This window comes from Trematosphaeria pertusa (assembly GCF_010094035.1).
Source record: "Trematosphaeria pertusa strain CBS 122368 unplaced genomic scaffold BU26scaffold_2, whole genome shotgun sequence".
In the NCBI taxonomy this organism is placed as follows: domain Eukaryota; kingdom Fungi; phylum Ascomycota; class Dothideomycetes; order Pleosporales; family Trematosphaeriaceae; genus Trematosphaeria; species Trematosphaeria pertusa.
Window position 1 is genome coordinate 2,022,323 of NW_022987213.1, and position 22,698 is coordinate 2,045,020.

Here is a 22,698-nt window from a genome sequence, read left to right on the forward strand (position 1 = left end):
GCTGGACCACGATCGAAACCATGCGACCTGTCATTTAGCGGGTTTGCGTCGACTCCAGTCTGGGCACTAGACCCGCGGTGGTATTATAATTCAGTCAGGGCCAATAATGCGGCGATATTGTTGATACTACAATTACACAGAATACACAAGAGGAGAGAGATGTCCTCTAACTCTGCGAAAGTTGCCACCCGCACCCAGTCTGGCCGCCTCTTAAGCTAGCACGAAGAGCTTCCACTGCGCGTAGAGCATCCGCGTCATCGTAAACATGACGGCGCCGGCAATCATCACCACACCTGCAAATATGCTCAACCCGTGGAATTTCCCGTTATCCGCATCAACAATGGCACCCGCGATCGGGTTTCCGACAAGACCGGCAAAGCTCAGGCAGAAGAAAGTAACGCCAGTGCGCAGGCCGATGTGCTCGATCTTGGTGATCTTAGTGAGTTGAGCGGGGAGAATCGAGACATAGGCGCCGGATGCGAAGCCGTAGAGAGCGGCAAAAGCTATGAATGCCGCGTTACTCGACGCAGGGAGGCCTAGAGCAAGGACTATAATGGCGGCGAAGAAGGACATGACCACCTGCATATTGTACGGTCCGACTTTATCGGCGAGGGCGCCGGGGAGGACACGGCCGAAGATGCTTGTTGAGTTGAGAATGGGTAGCAGGTACCCAGCTAAACGAAACGACATCCCGCCAGCTAGCGCTTGGACCTCGATATAGTTGATGGGGATGAAGAGGCCCAAGAAGAAGAGCCACGAAGAGATGACGATCATAACGAATCGGATATCTCTGAAAGGCTCGAGGAAGACCTTGAATTCTAGCGCACGGGGCCTAGGAGGAAGACGCGATTTGACGGTGAGAAGAGAGATCATGAGAAGGCCGAGGATCATGAAAGCTAAAGTTCGCCTAAAGGGAAGGGAGCGACGTTAGCTGGGTCATTCGAAACAAGGGTGCAGGCGACATACATAGTCCATCCAAAGCCAATCTCAGGAATCAGATGACTAGCCATGATCGGGAAGATGACACCACCTAGACCACTTCCGGCGGCCATGATCCCATACGCCATGCCTCTCTTCTTCAAGAACCAGGTCGGGATCGTAGCCATCCCAGCATTGAAAATGCAGTTGAGTCCCAGAGGACTGCATATGCCCTGAGCGAGGATAAACTGATAATACTCCTTGCAAAGGCTGCTCATCATGAGTCCGAAGACGTGGAAGAAAGCGCCGAATACGATGAGGTATTTCGGGCCATGGTTATCGTAGAAGAAGCCAACAATCGGGCCCGGGAAAAACATCATGAAGATCTCCAGCGAGGCGATCCAGGCGATTTGCGAAGACGAGTGATCGCGGAGTTGATTGAATTGATAGTAGTTCTGGAAGACGCCGACACATGAAAGCCAGCCAAAGCTCTGGAGAACGTCAGCTTGTTGAACGGCGGATAGCCCAGCCTGAAGGTCTTCAGGACTGTATCTGCATACGCAGACCTTTTGCAATAGAACCACGAGGGAACTTACGCAGAACAAGCAAAAAGCTCCACCAAAAAGACATAACCAGGCGTCTTTCCCGCCGTCGGGAAATTGGCTGGGATGCCACGGATTGACGGTCTCCGGTGCGGGCTGTATCGCGAAATCATTAGGCTGCTTTTCTTCCATCGGAGGCTTCTCGACATCGTTGAGCGATTTGGGGTCGATCGTGCCGTCTATTGACGGGGCTCTGGTCGATGATTCCGACATCGTTGTACTTGATATCTGTGCTCTGAATCGTATCCGGGTGAAATAGACCTAAGGGGAAGATAGGAAAAGATGCCGTGTCTGTAGGGTAGGCAGGAGTACAACTTTGAGGGCAGGAAACGTCCATATAATAACTAACTTAACGCTGCGCACCGATAGATTTGTGACAGGGGCTTGTCCGATGTACGAGTCTCGTACGCAAGAAGAATTGGGACGCCCCTGCGCTGCCTATGAACAGCGCAGGCGACTCGGACTTGCACATTGATAACTCTTCGCCGAAAAAATGATCCGAGTTGCCTACAGTATCGTTGGAAATGCGCGACCGAATGCCGAAAGTTCGGTGTTTCGCTTGTTGGTGATAGCGAGCGCGAGGGTTACCGTCCCGTGCGCTACCAGCGCCCAATGAGACACCGCTACCCTCAGCCAAGCGACCAGCCTCTGTGTCGACCTCAAGGTATGTTTCACTGTGTTGGCCGAGCCAGCAGCTTGTGCAAATTGCTTTGGTGGGAAACGGACAGTCACGCTTAAGTGCTCGCAGGCCTCTCGGATATCTTGACTCCAATTAGAGCTTTTCAAGCAGTCTAGGAAGTTCGCCGACCTAGATCTAGGAGCGGGCTTTCATTCTTCAAATGTTTACGAATGCGATTCTAGAATCAGGATCGACCTTCTTAGCTTTGCGAGTCGAGGTGAGCAAGCTGCAAAGAGGATCGTGTCCAGGAGCTCTCCCGCAGTGACAGCGCTACGTATGTAGATCTTGGACTCGGTTAGCCAAACCCACAAGTAACTGGCTACGCAGGGATTCGTGGAGAAGACGTTTCTGTCTATCATGAAGGCGCGAAGGAGCTCATGTGCTTGGAACTGCTTCAGCGTTTCGTCAAGAAGCGTCAAACAGGGCGCCAGATAGCTAAACGCGGCGCGAGTGCCACAGCGGGACCTGACGAACTTCAGCATCAGCTTTAAGTAAGTGCAACTTCGGACCAGATAGAGTGATTATGGTAACCTCAGTAACACCCCCACGGGATCTGAAAGCGGGTCCCTAAGGCGTCCCTTGGGAGAACAACGCGCCCTGACAGCAAGCCATTTTGCACCCAGGCCACAAAACGATCAGCGATTTGAGTCGAAGGAAGGAAATGCGATCGCGAATGAGATTAGATTAGAGGAAGAAGACGGAGCCCCGCAAATTCTACAACGTTTGACGGGTGAAGGCATGAGAGATGGTCGACATACGTGCAACCTGCAAAAAGACCCATGAGAGCGCCGTATGGCGGGGAATCTTGAACAGTGGCAAGAGTTGCTTGAACATATAGGAGCAATCGGAAAAGCAGCCCAACGCGACGGGTGAGCTGTCGAAGCGACGAAGACAATGGGTGGAGTTTGCGGCTCTCGGCTCACAAACGGGCGGGATTGGGCGCACGGATCGCTGCTGGATCGAAGTTTAGTCAAAAACCTCTTCCTCTTCACGCATGGCTCGTCGTCTGCTTGCACGCACCCTCGACCGCCACTGCCAGCTCCATCATTCTGCATCCCCATCTGCATCAGTCGCCCAATCTTCCCGGGAGCTTCTCTTATATTCTGCCATTTAATTAGCCTGCTGCGCTTTCCTCCGCCCTCGACTAGAACGCCCGTTTGCCGCAGACTCTCCTCCGCCCCCTCAGCAGACCAGACCTCAATAAGTCCGTGCTACGCGCAACTCGCCATCGCATTGCTGACGCTCAGTCTCTGCGTAGTCTGCGACTCCTCTAATATCGCCCTGTCGACCACCCTGGTTCGCTGCCGCATTCGTCCCCTCCGCGAACCCACGTACATCCACCTTCCTCCATCCCCCTTTCTGTCTGATTCGTCGAGATGGCAACCACCGAAGCGCCCGCTCCGATCAATGGCAACTACGCGCCGCAGGGATATGACGCGGTAGCCAGCAATTACGCCGCGGCCAACGCCAACAGCGCGCCCGGCTACACTGCGTCTCAGCAACAGGCACCCAGCCAGCCGAGCGGCACCTCCACCACCGATATCCCCAAGGACGAGGTTGGCTGGTACTTTGTCGAGCAGTACTACACCACCCTAAGCAGGACCCCGGACAAGCTCTACGTACGTACAGCTTCCCACCCCAGCTGGCCCCACGGAATTGCGAGCTAACCTGGGCGCAGCTCTTCTACAACAAGCGGTCACAGTTCGTTTCTGGCACCGAGGAGGACAAGGTCAATGTTTGCGTCGGTCAGAAGGTACGCCATCAATTAAACAACAGTTGGACTGCTGCTGACATGGGCCGCTCAGCCTATCAACGACAGAATCAAAGAGCTCGACTTCCAAGACACCAAGGTCCGGGTCACCAACGTCGATTCGCAGGGCTCCGACGCGAACATCGTCATCCAGGTCATTGGCGAGATCTCCAACAAAGGCCAGCCGCACAAGCGATTCGTCCAGACCTTTGTCCTTGCTGAGCAGACCAATGGCTACTTCGTCCTCAATGACATCTTCCGGTACCTCGCTGAGGAGGCTGAAGAGGAGGAGGAGGTTCAGCATGATCCGGCTGCTCCTGCGACGGGCGTGCAGGAACCCGCGCCCACCGCCGCCGTTCCCGAGGATGAGAGTCTGAACAGGAGCGACGAGATTGCCAACAGCGAGGAGGACCTGACCAAGGTTGATCACAAGCTCGAGGAGGCTGCTCACGAAGAGCCTGTCCGCGAAGTTTCCCCGCCGCCCGCTCCCGTCAATGGCACCCCAGTTCCTGAGGCTGCTGAGATCGCCCCGGCTGAAGAGGCTCCTGCGGCTGTTGTGTCTGCCCCTGAGGAGGTGCCCAAAGAGCCTGAAGCCCCGGCCGTCGAGGAGGCCGTTGAGCCGGAGAAGCCCAAGGATCCCACCCCAACTCCCGCTCCCGCTGCCCCCAAGGCCGCTCCCACTGCAACCCCAGCTGCCCCGCCGAAGCCCGCTGCACCGCGCACCTGGGCCAGTCTAATTGCTTCCTCTCACAAGGTTGCCACACCAGTTGTTCCCGCTTCCGCTACCCCGCAGACAGCTTCGCAGCCAAAGTCCGCTTCGCCGGCCTCGGTCCAGCCCTTGGCTGTGCCGACTCAACCATCCGCGCCCGCTCGTGAGCCGTCGCCGGCCAACAGCCAGGGTGAGGCTTCCGGCTGGCAAACCGCCGGTCACAAGAAGGAGCAGTCTAGGGCTCAGAACCAGGCTGCGGGAGCCGACGCGGAGAACAAGCGCGCTTACATCAAGAACGTCTACAGCCAGGTCGAGGAAGGGTCGCTGAGGGGCGCTCTCTCTAAGTTTGGCGATATTGAATACCTCGACATCAGCCGCCAAAAGGTAAGACGACCATTTTACTCAATGCAACGCTAGCTGACCACTTCACGTAGAATTGTGCGTTCGTTGACTTTAAGACTCCTGCCGGATTCCAGGCCGCTGTCGCTGCCAACCCCCACACCGTCAACGGCCTCGAAATCAAGGTTGAGGAGCGTCGACTACGCCCTCAGCAACCCTTTCCATATCCCCGCGGTGGTGCTCCTCGTGGCCGCGGCGGCATTGGCGGCCAGCCTCGTGGTGGTTTCCCGCCCCGTGGAGGCCGCGGCGGCTCTATGGGCCGTGGCGCTCGCCCCGCCCCGCAGGACGCTTGAGCGTGGTAATCGAACGATTACTTCTCCCGGACACTTTTGCTGCTCGTTGCAGGAAAAGGCAAGCTTTCCGTTCCCAACATCAGAAATGGCTGAGTCCTTAATGACTGATGGCTTTACTCATGTACTGTACCCACCCTTCAGCGCTTGTCCTAAAAGTTACGCGTCCCCATTTCGACAAAAGTTTGGGCGTCTGCATTTACATGCCATGGCACCCGAGTCCCTTGCATAGCGAGTCGTTTCTTCTTGGCATTTCCCTGTATCCTATGTATGTGTCGGGCCCTGTGTTTTCATATTCGCTTCTTTTTCCCCATGTCTATGTTCCGATATCCTCTTTTACCGGCTGGCGTAATGACCTCGATGGCCTGGATACGGGTGGAGGGTGCTTGGGATCATGTCACTGTCGTAGGTGGATGCGGCATGTCAGAGTGTTTATACAGCAAACAATTCTATTCGCGAGACTGTGCGGGTGGAGGAGGCAATTGAGCGGACTTCTGTATGGGGAGCGCGGTTGGAGTAAGCGCAGGAGCGATGCGTTCGATGGCGGTGGAGCTCGTGTATGATACGTCCATATGAGGAGATACAAACTCGAGCTGTGGACCGTGGCATGCGGCTTTCGCTGATAACGTCACCTGACTTGTGATGCATGCCCAATGGTGCCTAGGTGGCGGCGGATGACTTGATTCGCCGGCGCTTGATAGGGCGCAGCCACGGTCGGCGTGTTCAGCGCAGCCGGCATACGGGCAGTTCGTGACTTGTACACATCGTGCCCAACCTCGCTGACAGTGCAATGTCCTGGCCAGCAGCTTTCGAAACACGGTGTTTGTTCCTCCTACAAAGGTAGATCTGCCGGCTTTCTCTGGGATCGGGCCGCTCGGACCACGCAGACAAGGCAAGGCGGGGCTCCGACGTGGGGTTTGTTCCGCTGGGCTCGTAACATTCATTCCGGTACTCCCTCACCACTCGACGCGGCATTCTAGAGCAAGCTGTACGCGCCCCCTCTGCTCTTGTGCTTCCGTAGAGTGCCCTCGCCATGCGGCCGCTCCCGGGCGGCGACGCTCTGCCCTCCGCGAAGCCGCGTTCCCGCAAGTCCAGCGTCGCCGATCCGTCCGCCGTGACCAGCGGCCCGTCAAGCCATGCTCCGACCACCTTCTTTCTAAGGAGCGAGGAGGAGATGGAGCAGTCTCTGGCAGCTTCCAAGAGCACTGAGCCGGCAAGCAGGCAGCGAGAGAGTACATATGGTGTGCAGAGCTTGGAAGATACCTTGGAGGCCGCCTTTGGCCACCAGAGTCGTGAGGCCGATAAGAAAGGTGATAATGCTCGTGGGAGCACCTTGAACGAGAAAGAGAGCCCAAGACGTTCTTCTCATGGCTCGCCCAAAGCCTCCAAGAAAGAGCCCGAGAGCTCCAAGTCATCGCCAAAGAGGATGCACAAGAGGCAGGCGTCCGATCACACGATTTCCACTCCGCTCACGCCTCTAAACGTCGGGTCGCCTTCGCCTGCGCCTGTTTCAGCGGTTCCAAGTACTCCCAGGTCCGCCTCCCTGCAGTCGCTGAAGCTGTCCGATGAAGAGCAGGGCCTCGATGATGCCGCAAGTCAGGTCATCGCCTCCAGCGGTGATGAAGATGAAGAGACGATGCACGATGAGTCGAGCATCTTCCCCCAACTAGTCATGCCGAGTATACAGATGCCCTCCAGGAGACCCTTCACAGCCAAGGGCAAATCAATGGGCAAGCTAAAGGTGCTCATTGCCGGCGAGTCTGGTACGTCATACCCTTCTCGTTCATGCCCAATTCCTCGACAATGTGCAGTTGACGCCATTTTCTAACTCTTTGTGCTAGGAATTGGAAAGACATCGCTCATCCGCTCTATTGTGCAGCTTTGTGAGGACATCGTGCACGTAGATCCTTTGTCGCCGTCCCAGTTCCTCGAGCATCCACTGCCGCCGAAAGCGAAATCACGCAAGAAGAAAGTGGAAAGTCTGGGAACAACGCGGATAACCGAGATCTATGCGAGCACAAAGCCATATCCACATTGGTGGACCGATATGGAAGGGTCGCGGACGCTTCGCAGGCGAAAGAGCAGCACTACCGATGCCGTGCTCGAGAGAAATCTCTGCTTCGTTGACACCCCCGGCTTTGGCTCAGGTGTTTCGAAGGCCGATGATACGGGTCAAGTGATGGACTACGTAGAGGCGCTGATGTATCAAACCGCTTCAGTGACCACCATGGAAGACAATGACTTGGTCAGCCTCGTTAGTGGCAGTGGTGGTATTCTGGTAGATGTCATTTTCTATCTTCTGCCTCCCAGTAAGATTTCCCTGATCACATTGCCGAATATCATTTCTTACATTGGAACAGGTCATGACATTTCCAAAGACGTCGAGATCATGCACCATTTGTCTGCCCTCACCAACGTTATTCCAGTCATTGCGAAATCGGATACCCTCTCCGCCGCCGACATGGCGGCTATCAAGACCTCCATCCTCACAAGACTCCAAACGACCTCAATTAGACCTTTCCTCTTTGGGACAGCATTAGATGATGCCCTGCTTACCGTTCAAGGTCTTCCTGTCGATCAGGGTTCCCCGGATTCTTCCGATTCCACAGCAACCAATGAAGCAAAGCAATTCCCTTTTGTGGTTCCAACACATCCTTATGCCGTATCGTCGACCGCGAGCCCGGATACGGACACTATGGATGCGTCGCTGCTCATGTCGCCCGACTATGTGCAGCCGCTCCTTCCATCCGAGCTTGCCACCTTGGTTCGCCAGGTGTTTGATCCAGAATCCATTGCCTGGCTACGGCATTCCGCGGCAAAGAAATTCGTCGCTTGGCGGCGCCGAACAGAGTTGCCGGGCGACTCCTTTATTCTCCATGGCCTTCAGCAACAGCCGCTCAAACGTGGAAGTATGTCAAGTGCCTCAGTTGGTCTTACTAGGGCGCCTCTAAACAGTAAGTGCTCGTGTAACCATCCGTGTGCTAAACTAACACTTCACACCAGCGTCTGCAGCTTCATCACTCTTCTCAGCCGCCTCACCATCAGGTGTTCTTGTACCCCGATCAGGGTCTCCTTTCTACCTCTCAAACGCCAACATTAACTCCAACCTTCAGTCTCCCTTCCCAGCCTCTTCTCCGTCTCTATCCCACGCTCATCCCGAGGCCCTCGATCATCCCACCGAATTTTCCTTGACACGTTACGCACAAGGCGAACAAAGATTAGCAGAAGTACGATTAGCCAAATGGGCGACCGACCTCCAGCGAAGTCTAAGAAACGAGCGCGATAGGTTCGAAGAGCTGCAGCGCAACGAAAGAGCGAAGTGGCTTCTTGAGCGCGTAGGCGAAGAAGTAGCGAGTGGTAATATTGTTGCTTCACCCGGAGGATCGCCCAGGGCAGACTGGGCTGTCGTGAGACGGGGTACCGACAAGGAAGTGAGTAAGCTAGGGCAGAGGTATGGCAGAGCCGGCAAACTGGACTCGCGCGATCCACTAGGCTTGTGCGATTTCAGCGATGAAGTTAGGAGACGAGGATTTGTATTGATGAAGGTTCTAGGTGGTGTTAGTGTGCTCGGGGCGGTTGTGGTAGCTGTCGTTAGGGCTTGCGGAGTTGAGGTGGGGATGCCGGAGGGCGGAGTGTGGAGCTGGTTGACAGGTGCGACGGAGTAGTGCTGCGGTTCTCATATACGAAGAAGGGGGTCTGAAATGGGTACGGACATGATAGTGCTCGGGTATACCCTGTTTAGAGAGAGTAGGATTGTATGTGTACGTACTCCAGTAATGCTCGCCCCTATGTATAAGGTGGATAGATACTACTCTCATTATCAAAGGCTTTCTCTGCTTTAGTTTGGATGGACACTTCGCACTTGATGTGGAATGGAATATCACACCTAGGAAACCAGCGGTGTAAGTCGAACATTTTATTGACGGTCACTAGGGCATTCAACCGCTCCCCTCCAGACTGACAATGACCTCAGGTAATCCTCAGTGTACAGCACCATCCTCATAATCTCGGCGAACTTCACGCTCCGTCTAATGCGGCAACGGCGCCGTATACCCCGGGCAGACCAGTAGTTTCTCCTCCTCAAACCTACCCGCCATCCTATACGCCTCGATCCGCGTCCCCCAGTTGCCCAACTGATCCGCCATAGACCGTAAGAAATACACCACGCCCTCATCCAACTCGTAAGCGCCCTCGTCCTCTGAATCATCCGAGTCCGAGTTCCAGTACTCCATCACGAGGCCGAGTATAAGGCGCGTAAGGCTCTTCAGGGGAAATTTGGTGAGCATGAGTTGTACGGCGGCGAGGGCAACGGCGGCTTTGTCATCGGTGTTTCCGAGGTTGAGGCTGGCGCGGAAGTGATCGACGAGGGCGCTCATTAGCTGGCTGGAGACGTTTGTGAGGGAGAGATTGCGCAGGCTAGGCGGGAAGAGGTCTTTTGGGTTGAAGATGGTTTGGAGATATGGGATGGAGGTGTCGCCGCGCTTGATGGCTACGAGCTCGCCGCTGTCGCAGAGAAGCTTTAGGTCTACGCAGAGACTGTGCAAATGCGTTAGCTTGGCGAAGTTATCGAAGTTGGGCAGTTCGTGGGCCTCGTTGAAGTCCTGGCGCGACTATTCGAAGACTTCAAGCCGCGGGACGTAGTGCTCCATAGCTATCAGCAGATCCACAAATTTCCACTCTTCGCACCGCCCTCGGCGATAATACCCGCATTTCCGCACGAGGAGTTCCTTCAGGCTGCGCATACAGGCTAGTCCGACGGCGACCTCCACCATCTTCGGCGTCACGTTGCGCATCTCCTCCAGCACCGGCGACCGCAGCGCGGGAGTGGCCATGCTCCACTCCTCCGGGTAGATTGTCCTCGTGAGAGCGCACTTTTTTATTTCCACGCTCGTCAACGCCGCCAGGTGCGGCGGAGGCAGTGGGAACGGAGTGGGCCCGCTGCCGTGGATGTTAAAGTGCTTCAGCTTGTGGAACGGATCCGCGCCATCACTGGTATCTCCTGCGCGAGGGTGCCACGCGGTCCGAAGAACCTTAATAGTCGGTCCAAGGCGTTGGCTGACATTGTATACGACAAACTGTTGTCCAGTCCGCACTATCCTTTTGCATTTACGCCGCTCCAAAAAGCTAAGAGCACGCATCGCTCATCCAATATCGTAATTCTTTTTGGTTAATAATGGTTTATCTGGTGTTCCTTATGTCATGCTGCAAGCGCCGCTCACCAAACTTAAGAAAGGAGTGCTCAAATCAAATTTCGAACCTATCGGCTAGCCTCTATGAACCTGGCCATGAATTGGTAGGCCATAAGCTTTCAATCCTAGCGTCGTTCGCCATCAGTGGCCAATTTTCGAGGCTGGAGTGGAGACGGAAGATCTTTAAGTTACCCCCAGTCCACATTGTGAGTGAGGAAGTTCCTAGCAACGGTCACAATCGTACGTCGACTTCGAATGCGGCAATGGCGCAGTATACCCAGCCCGAACTAGCTCTTTGTCGAAACGCTCGAAGTTTCCTGGCATCCGGTATACCTTGAACACCACTCCTATCTTAGCCATCTCGTCGGCTGCATGGCGTAGGAAGACGACAGTGGGTGGGTCCATTTCATAGACGTCTGTGCCATCGTCCTGGTATTCCATGTCTAGGCCGAGCGTGAGGCTCTTGAGAGGGAATTGTGAGTGGAAGAGTTTGAGCGCTTTAGTCACCTCGTCGCCCTCGTTGTCGCTGGCCTCCAGCTCCAGGGTCTTATGAAGCTTAGCGACGATTTCGTCAGCAGCGCCAGAAGTCAAGTTCGCTAACTCAAGGTGCTCCAGGCTCTCTGGGAAGACCTTGGAAAGGTTAGATACCTTCTCTAAGAACTCCCTGTACCAGCTGCTGAAAACGAGGTTGTGGTCCACTCGCAGTGTCTTGAGCTTCGAGAGATTCTTGAATGTATCGAACTCGCGTGATTCGGCGGCTTCTATATACGCTGTGCGCGTCCATTCGAGCAGCTCGAGATTGGGAAGGTATGTCTCGAAGTCCTCCATGAGACGAGGCAGATCCCAATCGTCTGTATAGCCGCCAGGGGTCTGCACAACGAGTTCTTTGATGTTGCGCAGCCACGGCATATACGGCCCCCTGAAATTGGAATGAAAATATATTGGGTTGACGTTGTATGCATTCTTGAAGATCAAGGTGCGGAGCTGCGGATTGCGGGGTGCTTCCTGTGTAAAGAACCTTATTTGTGCCTGGTTGCAATTACTAAGCTCCAGGGAAGTTATGGTGGCCAAGACTGGTGCCACGAACGCGGAATCGCACTCTGCGCCGTGAAGAGCAAGCTTCTTCAGTTTGTGGAAGGGATAAGCATCGCTGGCATCATCGTTCTGCCACCAGGCGTTCAGAAGGAGCTCCCGCGTCATCCGTAAATGGTCAGCACGGGTCTCGTTGAGATTAATGGATTCGAGGTTCGTCGCCATGCACAGAATGAGCGCGACGGCGCCGTCGAAGTAAGGTTTCCGCTCAAAAACGCGTCCAAACCACTCCAATGCGGCCCCTGGGTGAAGACATTTGAAGCTTCGGATCATATCCCGAATGGGGTTGACATATTCCCAAAAGTCGTGATAGAGAGCCGGGCCCTTAGACGGCTGACGCACTGCGCGAGTTTCTGGGGTTAGGTCAAAGTTCTTAATGTATTGGGCAAGCTCATTCCGGTCGATGAGCGTCCTGAGCAGGCACTTGATAGCGTACTCTTGATATGTTGTCAAGGATATGTTCTCATAGAGGTATGGCTCTGCGAGGGAGCGGTAATGCTCTGAAACTTGGGAAACAGCGTTGAGGGCCTGTCGATCGCCCTGTAGAAAGCTGACGATTCGAACATCAAGCTCCGTCGGAAGTTTGTCCATGATGGTGGTCGTATTTGCGGAAACCTGAGAGTTCGGCGATTTGGAGACGCGAAGAGATTCTGGCGCTTGCAGTTGTGGTTGCGGTGTGTTGATAAGAGAAGAACTAAATCAGAGTTAGGACTGCCTTATATCTGAACCGGGATAAGGACAGTGCATTGTGCCGATCGGTGACTTGGCCTGCCAACCGTGAAACAGCAAGCAGTACCATAGGTAGTATTCGTATGTGCCTTAATGATTCACTAATGGCTAAGCATGTGTTCGAATTTACCATGACGCGTTCACTTTGGGCTGTGACCTGACGACGCCTGCAACCGTTGGAGTCGGCGACCATTATACGCTCCGCCTAGCTGTGCACGATGCCCCAGATCTTCGCAAACCACTTTTGAGCAGTCTCTTTTTCCACTTCCGTGAGTCTTCGCTCGTGTGTAAGCTTCTCCATTCCCGCCAGCTTTGAACAGGGACGAACTCCTGGGAGCTTTCACGGAGCTGTGGTCGTAGGGACTTCCTGAGCAGATGGACGCAGAGCACAACAGCCGAGCCATGCAAGGCATCAAAATGAAATGTTATACAAATAATTGCTGTATCCTAATCTAAGTGATGAGAGGGACAAGTGGAAGTCCGAGGAGACGACCCACCTAACCTAGCATGGACTTTACAAGTGGACATGCACGGGGAAGGTCACCGAGCTGCTTCTGTTTTGGCCCCTGAAAGCTTCAGCCTGACGCACACCCGCAATGTGATTGGTGCAGGGCGCTAATGAAATATAGAAATAAAGAACTTTTAATGCACATACTCGATTATGTCAATACCTAGGTACCAGGACTATGATCCGAGCGTGGGAGCTCTCCTCGAAGTTATACCTAGCCGCATTCTCAATTAGAAGCAAGGCTAGCTAGGCTTTGGAGTCATCCTTGGGCGAACAAATAGCTTGAAGTGTTGACGTCGGAGCTTACCCGGTAATGAACAAAAGCAACGCCGCGCTCCGCACGGCTGCCGCTCAGGGAACCGACACTTTAAGACTCATGAAGCCAATCTATTGAGTGAGGTCGCGGCGCTGTATATCCCGGCCGAATTAGAAGCCTATCCTCGTCCACACCCATCATCATATACACATCCAGGCGCGTTCCAAGCTTGGCGAGCTGATCCGCCGCATACCGAAGGAAGAAGACGGTCTGCGGCTCAAGTTCGTCTTTGCTAGAGAAGTCAGACAATAGAGTGCCAAAATCGTCATATTTCATGACTCTGAGAGTGAGGCCCTTCAGGGGGAAGGTAGCAAGAAGGCGTTTGAGTGCGTCGAGGACAGAGAATCCCTCACCATCCGCTCGGCCAATATTAAAGTGTCGGTAGAATCCTTCGACGAGTGGACCTACGCGGCAGAGGTTTGTGAGCTCCAAATATTGGAGGCTGGCGGGAAAGACAGCATAAGGGTTCTTAGAAATTGTTACACCGAGCGTGTCTGAGTCAGGAATGAGGAGGTCGCTGGCAAGCCGTAAGGTATGCAGCTTATTGAGGCCCTTAAAAGAGTCGAACTTGGGACCTTTGCCGCGAGCGGAGGTCGGCCATAGGCGGTGGCGTGTCCATTCAAAGACTTCAAGCTCGGGGACATGCGTTTCCATGGCGCGCACTAGCCTGGAAGGATCGTAGTCGTTGAGCAGCTGACCGCAATAACCCTCCTTGGTTTTTAAGATAAGTTGCTTCAGCTTACGAAACCAGGGCGATGCAAGAGTACGCTCCATGAAATCGGGCGCAAAGTCGTTGTCATCCTCCAGAACGAGCGTAGATAAGCCTGGAGTGAAGGGCTCTGATAAGGGGAAATGTAAAGGGAGTTTGGTATGGCCCCGTCGCCAGTAGCCGGTCCCCTCAATGTGGAGGGACTTTAGTGATAACGGAGTGGGAATATCTGTGGGCTCACGGTCCCATACCACATGATTAAAGTGGAAGTGCTTAAGCTTGCGGAATGGATAGTCCTCATTTGGTCCGCGGCCTAACTGCCATGGAAGTTGAAGGACGCTGAGAGTGGTATTCGGGCGGCGTCCATAGGTGCCGTAGAGGGAGAGGCTCTCAAGATTGTTAGCCATGCACAAGACGAGCGCTAAGGCCCCGTCGGCGTGTGGCGCTGGATCAAGCACCTGCCGGACCCAATCCAGCACGAGTGCGATATCAGGTGTTGTAGTCGGTCGGACCATCTCATGAATCTTGTCGCCGATCTTCTGCATGTGGCTAAACGTCCCCTTGAACGCTTCTCCAAGATCAGTTCGAAGCGGCGGAGGGGGGCCACGGCCCCCCATTGTAAGAGAAAAGCTCTTAATGCGCAGAGCAAGTCCATTACGATTGAGGAGAGTGAGGAGCAGAGACTTTATCGCGCTGTGTCGAGAGTCAGCTATGGCTATCTCCTCGTAGAGGAAGGGCTCTGCCACAGCTTTATAGTACTTTGAGACCCGCGAAAGGGCGCTAAGGGCCTGAGCGTCTCCAGAAAGGCATTCAGCTATGTTTGCATCGAGCTCCGTGGAAAGCTTGTCCATAACGTACGGGTTGCAGACGCAAGTCTAGCTAGCAGCGATTAGCGTTGGGGGAAGTGATGAGGGAGTGTAGGAAAAACTGCTACCAGCGCAAAAAATGACTTATACATGAGATGCTTTCCCACGTACGGTGACATGTCCGCACTTCGGCATAGTGAATATAAGTGCATCTGCACAATGTCATGTGAGATGATGTCGGGAGAGCATGAGGTCGCGGCGGAGATAGGCGCGAGAAGCCACTAAGGAGCTATGACCAGCCATGCCTATCGCGATGACCCAACGGCCGCCAACCCTCGCTAGATAGGCTCCATCTGTGGCCTTAATCGCCGAACACTTCATATGCTGCTCAATTGTTTCGAAATGCATCTTTTCTCTTCAGAACGCGCTCGTCACCGCCGAGCGGCTCCGTCTGCGCTGCGAAACCCTCCAGACCTATCTAGGTAACCGGGAACCCCATGGCCCGTATCATCCGCATCGCAGCCGCCCAAGTGGGCGCCGTACACCGCGCCGATGCCCGTCCGAAGACGCTCATTCGTCTGATCTCCCTTCTCCAAGAGGCTGCCTCGAAGGGAGCAGAAGTCGTCCTTTTTCCGGAGTGCACCTTCACCACCTTCTTTCCTCGCCATTTCTTCTCTGCCGTCGCGGAGCTCGAGTCCTTTTTCGAACACGGCGATGTCACAACAGCGGAGAACACGAGAGCCATCTTCGAGAAGGCGAAGGAGCTGGGCGTCGACATATGCATTGGCTTTGCGGAGGCGACGGATGACGGCGAGCACTACAATACTTGCGTGTACTATCACGCAAAGTCGGGCTCCATTCTGTCCAAATACAGGAAGATACACCTACCGGGAGACTTTGAACCGTTTCCCGATCCTGATGCTGTCAATCAGTTGGAAAAACGATACTTCAAGCCTGGGAATCTTGGCTTCCATGCTTTCCGCGTGCCAGACCTTACAGACCCTACCGCGGACAACGGAGAACCGATATTCGGCATGATGATCTGCAACGACCGGCGGTGGGCTGAAGCGTGGCGATGCCTGGGTCTCCAGGGTGTCGAAGTCGTCTTCACAGGCTACAACACACCAGGCTGGGCTCCGCAAATGTGGGGAATCTCAGCCGACCAGGACCCGAAGACGGCACGCGCTGAAGCTATATTCCATCACAAACTGGTCATGCAGGCGCATTCGTACACTAATGCATGCTTCTCGGTGAGCGCTGCAAGATGCGGCTTGGACGATGGAAAATACGACCTGGTTGGAGGGTCGACTATTGTTGGACCAGATGGAAAGATTATTGCAGAAACAGCAACTGAAGAAGACGAGGTGATTGTTGCAGATTGTGATTTGGATCTTTGCTCGCCTGGAAAGAAGAGGACATTCGACTTTGGACGGCACCGACGAGTCGAGCACTACTCTATTCTGACTTCCCAAACTGGAGTTGTAGAGCCTCCAAGGCTCTCCGCAACTTCTAAGCCGAATGAAGGTCTAAACAGGGACATGGAACGTTCTCAAGCAGTGCCAATTCGATCCGTCTCCGGTCCTACCTCCACGAGTCCTATCCGCATTCTCTTATGTAATCCCAACTCCACAGAGTTCATGACAAGCGCCTGTCTGGGAATGGTCAGGCCTACACTCCCTCCGGACGTCATCATCTACGGCTTCACAGCTTCCAAGCCTGCTCCTTCAGCCATCGAGGGCAATTTTGACAATGTTATGTCCGCTGCGGCCGCAGCCCGCGCTATCATACCCATCGCTGACCAATACGACGCCTTCTTGGTCGCTTGCTACAGCGATCATGCGCTCATAAAGTCTCTCAGGGAAGAGCTTTCCCAGCCCGTTATCGGCATCATGGAAGCCTCCCTGCTCGCCGCCCGCACGCTCGGTGGCCGCTTTGGCATCATAGCCACCTCACGGAGATCAAGGTACAAATTGGAAGACTCTGTGCGGCACTATGGTCTTGAAAGCTTCTGCGCCGGTGTCAGAGACTGCAATCTCGGCGTGCTAGAACTAGAGTCAAAACCCGAGAAAGAGGTATTGAGCATAATGTGCGAGGTGGGGAAGCTGCTGGTAGAAGACGGCGCTGATGTGCTCACTCTGGGCTGCGCTGGCATGACAAATATGAAGACTGCGATTGAGCAAGCAGTAGGCGAAGATGTGCAAGTCGTCGATGGCGTAGTGGCGGGCATTCAGCATCTAGTAGGATTGTGTAGGATGGGAACTAGAACAGCTAAGAGGGGGATGTATGCGAGCTCGGCAAAGGAGAGGAAATTGCGTGGGCAGGACTGGTACTAGCTAGAGTAGGGAGCCCTTGACTTCTAGCCAGTCCTCATCATACTATCAGATCGCTGCCTCCACTTCACATTCTATCCAACTTATCTCACCCTCTTTGGAAGCCTAATCTTCACTTCTTCTCCATTCGCTCCTCCTCTATTCCTTCTTCCTCCCTCTTCCTCACCCCCGATCCCTCCCTCTCCCTCTCCGCCACCACAATCTTGAACCTCTTCCCATGCTTCTCGGAGTCCCAGGTCACGACGACTGTTCCCTCAACTTCGCTGGAATGCACGTACAGACTACCCAAAGTGAAAAATCCGATCAGCAGACATTCATTGTTGGTTCCGCGAGCTCTTACCCGTAGATCCAGAACCCCCTTTTCCTATCGCTGCACCAGTCCGCCGGCGTCTCGAAGCGCAGGTTCTTCGGCCATATGGATGTCGTCATGTGGTCGTGGTCTTCGGCTTGAGATGCGTTTTGCCACCACATGATGCGCATGCTGCCTTTGATTGAGGCAAGTTGCGCGTAGATGCCGGGGATGGAGGTCGCGTGGTATATGGTAGATGGTAGGGGAACCGCCGTGGATGGGGTTGAGGCGCTGTTTCTGCCATGGCGATTTTGTGTGAGTGGAAAGTTTGGGGAAGAGGAATTCCTCTGATGTTGGCATCAAAGGCTTTTTAAATGTGCAAGGAGTTTCTCGCAGTGCGTGGAGGTTTCTGGCTCATGTCTCAGACACCTGAACGGGGTGGGTGGCTCCGGAAGAGTCCGCAGCAAACAAGCACCATTCTAAGACCGGCATATCAGAATCTTGCGACCACGGTCCTGTCGGAGGTCGGTAGAGATCCGTAGCTGAAAAGGAACGCTTGAAGTCATCGGAAGAGCACGTATATGAAGGAGCGATGAAAGAGAAGTAAGATGTAATTTGAGGGAGGAGAAGGTATGAAAATAGGAGAGGTTGGCTGAATCAAGAGCAAGGATGGAAGCCTGAGAAATCGTCACTATTTCCCTGGAAAGGCATATACAGGCCTTTCCTCATTCAGCGCGGCTCCTGTTGTGATCACTAGCGGCCTAGCCGGAGTGGAGAAAAGTGAAAATGTTGATAAAGGGAGTGGAGGTAGTGGCGTGGGAAAATGGTTAGTTGCTTCAACACAGGATAAAGTGAGATAATAATTTGACAAGAACGAATTAAGAGCTCTGAGTGAAGATGATTTAAGGAGAAATAGTGAAACAGAAGTAGACAGCCACTGACGAAGCCTTCTAAAACAAAATGACGGAACGGGAAAGGGGGCAGCCCTCCAAGACAAAAGTTATAGAAACAGAGACAAGAAATAAAAAGATACCATCTAAAGCAGTAGAAAAACACAGAAAAGGAAATGGCAACCAAAGGAATAGAAGAATCGAGGAGACCGAACGACTAAAAAGAATCCGACCCACCATCGCAAAGGTAAGATGAGCTCGCTCATCCCCTTTACGCCACCGCCGGCATCTTCATCGTGGCCACAACCTTCTTGTACGCCGCCAAACGCCTCTGATCCTTCTGGAAATTCTTGACAACATTTTGCACTCCGCCCGAATACAGCTCAGCTAGCTTCCTCCTCGTAAGGCCAACCTGCTTGGTCTTGGTCTGCAGCTGCGCCCTCGCGGTGGTAAGCTCCTTCCCCTTGGCCTTATTCTGCGTGCTGAGCGTCTTCTTCTTCTGCGCATTCGTCTCTCCAGCGAGCCGTCCCATGAGGATTTCCTTCTGCTTTTCGAGCGTGGTTACTTTCGTCTGCTGCGTCTTCTCTGCTTGTAGCGCGGGGGTGAGCTTGGCCTTCAGGTCTTTCTCCTTCTTTGCCTGCGTGGCTTTGTGCGTCGCTGCTTTTGGACCCTTTTCTTGTCGCAGAAGACTCTTTTCCAGGAGCCGCAGCCGCTTTATTTCGTCCCGGATCTCCGTCTCTGCGTGCCCGATGCGTGCGTTCATGTATGTCTGCGCCTCAAAGCGTACCTTGTTGAGGTGTTCTCTCATGAAGGTTTTCCACAGGGGAGCGAGCTTGACTTTTTGCTGAGTTAGGTGCTCTGCGTTCTTGAGCTCCGTTTCGACGTTTTTGATAGCTTGTTTCATGCGTGCTGTTACTGCTGGGTCTTTCATGTAATTGAAGACCCCAATGACCTAGAGTGGCATGTCAGTCCAGTCACTATCTCTGCCATGCAAGCGATAGGGAGCACATACATTGCGAAGAGCGCTGAAGTACTCATTCGATGGAAGAGCCCCTCTGATGTTTTCTGCAACCAAGTCGTCGTACTTTTTGATGGCCATTGGCTTCTTCTTCGCCCAAACTCGTGCCTTGTACGTATTGATCGTGCGGTCGCAGAGGACAAAGTCTTCGCGATTGGTATCCGAGCCTAGACCCTGGAAGACCAAGTCATTGAGAGTGGCTTGGTTCTTAAAGCCGGTGCCAGTAGGTTTGTTCGGTCTGTTGGACACCTTTGCTTGGTCAAGCTGCTTCTTCCAGAAGTTTTGGAAGAAAGAGGTCAGGGTCGAGTCCTTCGTTGCGGCGTATTCGAGGAAAGCACCGACGGTTTGTAGCTAGCCTTGTCAGCACGGCGCATTGAGAGATTTATTCCACTCTTACTTCTACAATGTGTTCGGTAGCAAATGCTTTGTAATTTGGCAGAGCTCCTTTGAAATCTACCACTGTCAAGTCGTCGATATCCTTTGATTTGAACATCATTATATGTTTCTGCAGTTTCTTCCCTTTTGGACCTTCGTAGAGATGGGGAGCACCTGGGTAGTCTAAGTTCTTGATAGTCATAACCTGACCTGCACCAATCTTAGGCTTGAAAGTTCGGATATCCCGCTTGTCAATTCCATGCTCAAGCTCTGGGGGCGTTGTGGGTTCAGGTGCGCGTGCAATGCCGAACTCGACGACATGATCCCTGGCGACAATAGGACCCTCGGCTTCTTCTTCGTCGCATGATAGGAAGAGGTTGCAAGTGTCGAAATTGGTTGTGGGATATGGGACCGACGGCGAGGGGAATTTGACGGGGGAGGGTTTTGGGCTCGGTTTTGGAGAAGGCTTTGGAGACGGCTTCGGCGATGGCTTCGGCGACGGCTTCGGCGACGGCTTTGGGGAGGGTTTCGGGCTGGGTTTGGGAGACGGCTTTGGCTTTGGCTGGGGAGCTGGAGCTGGAGCTGGTTTCGGCTTAGGCTTTGGTTTTGGTCCCTTCGGGGATCTGTCCTCTAGCAGCACATCATGGAAGACATCGTCGGAGGATTCGTCCCCTGGGAGCGCCAGGCTCTCGCGGCTAAAAATTATTCAGATGAGATAGTATGGAGATTAATAGGGGCTTCTGAACGCACTGTCCATTAGGGATAGTAAGACCTTGAGCGAAAATGAAGGCAAAACTACAAAGTAGCAAAAAGTTGCGAAGCGAAAGTATGTGCATCTTGATGTATCAAGACGCACTGCTGTGAAATCAATGAAGGAACGAACGACTGCTTGAAAAGAATGACTGGTAAGGAGTGTGGAAAAGAATGAAATAGACCGCTGGGGATATGTTAGAAAGGGCAGCGCTCAAGGACCTTATATGTGATTAGAAGTGGACGGATAAGAGTAAGCAGACAGACTGTAGACTTGAAGCCAATGCTGCACCGTTGACGGACCTGAGAAGAATGAAAACGCCCGCCACTGGACCATCTCCGGTGGAGCTAGGTCCAGTTCCGGCGGCACCAACTCACCTCAACGCAGCGGGCTTACGAACAGCCTAGGCTTCCGTGCCTCCGACATCGCCTTGGAGGCCGTCAAGTGGCTATACCGAAGCCAAAAACGTCGGCATTGTGCAATGAAGCTCTTCAAGGCCTCTCGTCAACAAGTCGTATCTACTAGACCTTTACCCTCAGCGAGGACTCGCGGCTCTTCGTCTAGCATACTATAGCGCGCTGAAAAGACACTCGCACATAGAATCCATAGCTGATGGTAAAGACGCCTTGCGGACTTCGGCGAATCACTGCTAAGACCCAGGTAATCATTCCTCTAGACGGTGGAGAAAACGGAAAGAATGACTGGGCGGGCGTAATGTTTAAATTGGAAAGACATATGACAGTCACTACTTTTCGGTGTTCCGCCAATTGCTGCGGGATGAGATTACAGAAGTAGAGGATCCAGAATGATGTCAGGTGGTGGGGCGCAGCTGGAGTGCATTTTGGGGAGCTCCGCCGACACACGGGAAAGGATGTCATGGGTTTGGATGGGGAAAAGGCCAGAATCGATCAATTACGTCCAGTTGTGGCCAGCCGGAGAGCTCGGGATTTGCGCGAGAGTCAGTATGAGGAGGGCGTAAAGAGGCAGGGCAAACCTGAGGATTGGGTACAAGGCCGCGCATTGCGGCACAGTATGATGCTTCATCCGCTTGCTGAGCCAATCGGTAAGAAGCCCGAGCATGCTGGTTTGGGAGGAGGACATCGCTAAAAGCGACGGATACCATTGTAGCCACCAAGGCGTAATCGTCGGACGTTGCAAGCACCCTGAGTGAAATGACGAGGACGAGCGTTGTCAGGCAGCTGCCTCCGGAGATGCGCTTGTCTTGGCGCTCCGCTGTGCCACCCACATACATATATGCTCAACCCTCAACCCCGAACCTGCACCAAACTTTTCTTTTCTTTCCGAAATCATCACGAGGCTGCTGTAAACACGTTAACCGACTTCCCCACCAAAGCTCACAACATCCCGCTCGTCGCCACCCCTCGGACTTTCTCGAACCACAGCGTCCTCGTCTTGGTATTGGCATATACCCAGGAAGCAGAATGGACGACTTGGCCCGCATCAAACAAGTCCTAGAAGAAGACCCCTCGCTGAGATGGGGCTTCGTCATCTACCGCTGCACCTACGGCAACGACAAAGCCTGGGACCGCTTCATGAAGCGCCTCAACAAGCGCACGCGGCTCAACCTAGAAGAAGAAGGGGCCGGCCACCTCTTCGAACGCATAGACTGGTGTGTCCAGGACGACGTTCGATTGAGCAAGGCTAGTGCCTCGGATGTGCGCAGGTACGTCGCTGTCTAACTCTCACAAATCATTTTGAGGAACAAAGAAGACAGAGGCTGACACAATAGCAGGCGGTTCCGACGCTGGATTAAGGAAGGAGGTGAAAAGGACTATTGGAACGGCACCGCGCGCTTCATGGCCTGCGTTATGGTGGACAAACTGGATCTGCAGTCTGTCCTGAAGGGACCCCCGCCCCAGGAGTTGGATACTTTTGGCGTGGGTTCCGTGACGCTGGTGTCGCTGAATCGGAAGCAAGGAGAGACGTTAGTGGGTCTGTCGTATCTAGTCCCACGCGTGTATTCGCTGTTGGAAGACCCGGGCTGGGAGAACTTTGCCGTTGAGGAGGGGGAGGTTGCGACACCGTAGGTGAGCGGCAGAGACAACTGTGAGACTATTCCCATTGTGGTTAGCGCCGACTGGATGTTCACGTTGAGGGCCGCTAGGTTTTCGACCTATATGGCATACACGGTAGCCTTACGAGAATCATCCTTGGGAAGCTCAGTTGCGTACCAGTCGATAAAACCCTTAGCATGCTGCAAGTGCAAGGACGACCTCATTCCCAGCATGGCTAGCGTCGCTGACCATCCTCATCACCTCCCACTTCCGCGGTCTTAGTATACATATGCACCTTCACGTGCCTGAAAACCCTAAACTCCGCATCCCTTTC

The 22,698-nt window shown here is 53.8% G+C and overlaps 8 protein-coding genes across 8 annotated transcripts; 4 read left to right on the forward strand and 4 right to left on the reverse strand.

The window, feature by feature from the left end:
- Positions 1-210: 210 nt before the first annotated feature.
- BU26DRAFT_416202 (MFS general substrate transporter) lies at positions 211-1,652 on the reverse strand (the record flags this gene model as incomplete). Its single annotated transcript, XM_033823146.1, has 3 exons — positions 211-907; positions 967-1,409; positions 1,515-1,652. The coding sequence occupies 3 exons, from the start codon at positions 1,650-1,652 to the stop codon at positions 211-213; spliced, it is 1,278 nt and encodes a 425-aa protein (XP_033689714.1).
- Positions 1,653-3,421: 1,769 nt separating this feature from the next.
- Positions 3,422-5,484, forward strand: BU26DRAFT_143968 (uncharacterized protein). The gene is made up of 4 exons (XM_033819866.1): positions 3,422-3,818; positions 3,878-3,952; positions 4,005-5,042; positions 5,093-5,484. Exons 1-4 carry the CDS (start codon positions 3,576-3,578, stop codon positions 5,348-5,350), a joined length of 1,614 nt encoding a protein of 537 aa, XP_033689715.1. The 5' UTR covers positions 3,422-3,575; the 3' UTR covers positions 5,351-5,484.
- A 626-nt stretch (positions 5,485-6,110) lies between these two features.
- Positions 6,111-9,184, forward strand: BU26DRAFT_514574 (uncharacterized protein). Its single transcript, XM_033827868.1, has 4 exons — positions 6,111-7,110; positions 7,189-7,656; positions 7,708-8,301; positions 8,351-9,184. The coding sequence occupies exons 1-4, from the start codon at positions 6,381-6,383 to the stop codon at positions 9,010-9,012; spliced, it is 2,454 nt and encodes an 817-aa protein (XP_033689716.1). The 5' UTR covers positions 6,111-6,380; the 3' UTR covers positions 9,013-9,184.
- A 1,574-nt stretch (positions 9,185-10,758) lies between these two features.
- BU26DRAFT_559376 (uncharacterized protein) lies at positions 10,759-12,219 on the reverse strand (the record flags this gene model as incomplete). The annotated part of the gene is made up of 1 exon (XM_033832694.1): positions 10,759-12,219. The coding sequence occupies one exon, from the start codon at positions 12,217-12,219 to the stop codon at positions 10,759-10,761; it is 1,461 nt and encodes a 486-aa protein (XP_033689717.1).
- A 954-nt stretch (positions 12,220-13,173) lies between these two features.
- BU26DRAFT_514575 (uncharacterized protein) lies at positions 13,174-14,907 on the reverse strand. Its single transcript, XM_033827869.1, has one exon. It carries the CDS (start codon positions 14,739-14,741, stop codon positions 13,233-13,235), a length of 1,509 nt encoding a protein of 502 aa, XP_033689718.1. The 5' UTR covers positions 14,742-14,907; the 3' UTR covers positions 13,174-13,232.
- Positions 14,908-15,029: 122 nt separating this feature from the next.
- BU26DRAFT_514576 (carbon-nitrogen hydrolase) lies at positions 15,030-17,134 on the forward strand. The gene has a single exon (XM_033827870.1). It carries the CDS (start codon positions 15,194-15,196, stop codon positions 17,027-17,029), a length of 1,836 nt encoding a protein of 611 aa, XP_033689719.1. The 5' UTR covers positions 15,030-15,193; the 3' UTR covers positions 17,030-17,134.
- A 1,342-nt stretch (positions 17,135-18,476) lies between these two features.
- BU26DRAFT_500422 (uncharacterized protein) lies at positions 18,477-20,434 on the reverse strand (the record flags this gene model as incomplete). Its single annotated transcript, XM_033826498.1, has 4 exons — positions 18,477-19,157; positions 19,218-19,574; positions 19,621-20,293; positions 20,349-20,434. The coding sequence occupies 4 exons, from the start codon at positions 20,432-20,434 to the stop codon at positions 18,477-18,479; spliced, it is 1,797 nt and encodes a 598-aa protein (XP_033689720.1).
- A 1,357-nt stretch (positions 20,435-21,791) lies between these two features.
- On the forward strand, positions 21,792-22,397 carry BU26DRAFT_559381 (uncharacterized protein; the record flags this gene model as incomplete). Its single annotated transcript, XM_033832695.1, has 2 exons — positions 21,792-22,033; positions 22,103-22,397. 2 exons carry the CDS (start codon positions 21,792-21,794, stop codon positions 22,395-22,397), a joined length of 537 nt encoding a protein of 178 aa, XP_033689721.1.
- Positions 22,398-22,698: the final 301 nt, after the last annotated feature.

Bases quoted from the DNA above. Each gene is read 5' to 3' on its own strand.
- BU26DRAFT_514576 (XM_033827870.1), top strand. From the start codon at position 15,194: ATGGCCCGTATCATCCGCATCGCAGCCGCCCAAGTGGGCGCCGTACAC.
- BU26DRAFT_143968 (XM_033819866.1), top strand. From the start codon at position 3,576: ATGGCAACCACCGAAGCGCCCGCTCCGATCAATGGCAACTACGCGCCG. The intron at 3,819-3,877 runs GTACGTACAGCT...ACCTGGGCGCAG, and splicing joins GGACCCCGGACAAGCTCTAC to CTCTTCTACAACAAGCGGTC. The intron at 5,043-5,092 runs GTAAGACGACCA...CACTTCACGTAG, and splicing joins TCGACATCAGCCGCCAAAAG to AATTGTGCGTTCGTTGACTT.
- BU26DRAFT_514574 (XM_033827868.1), top strand. From the start codon at position 6,381: ATGCGGCCGCTCCCGGGCGGCGACGCTCTGCCCTCCGCGAAGCCGCGT. The intron at 7,657-7,707 runs GTAAGATTTCCC...ACATTGGAACAG, and splicing joins TTTCTATCTTCTGCCTCCCA to GTCATGACATTTCCAAAGAC. The intron at 8,302-8,350 runs GTAAGTGCTCGT...ACTTCACACCAG, and splicing joins TACTAGGGCGCCTCTAAACA to CGTCTGCAGCTTCATCACTC.
- BU26DRAFT_514575 (XM_033827869.1), bottom strand. From the start codon at position 14,741: ATGGACAAGCTTTCCACGGAGCTCGATGCAAACATAGCTGAATGCCTT.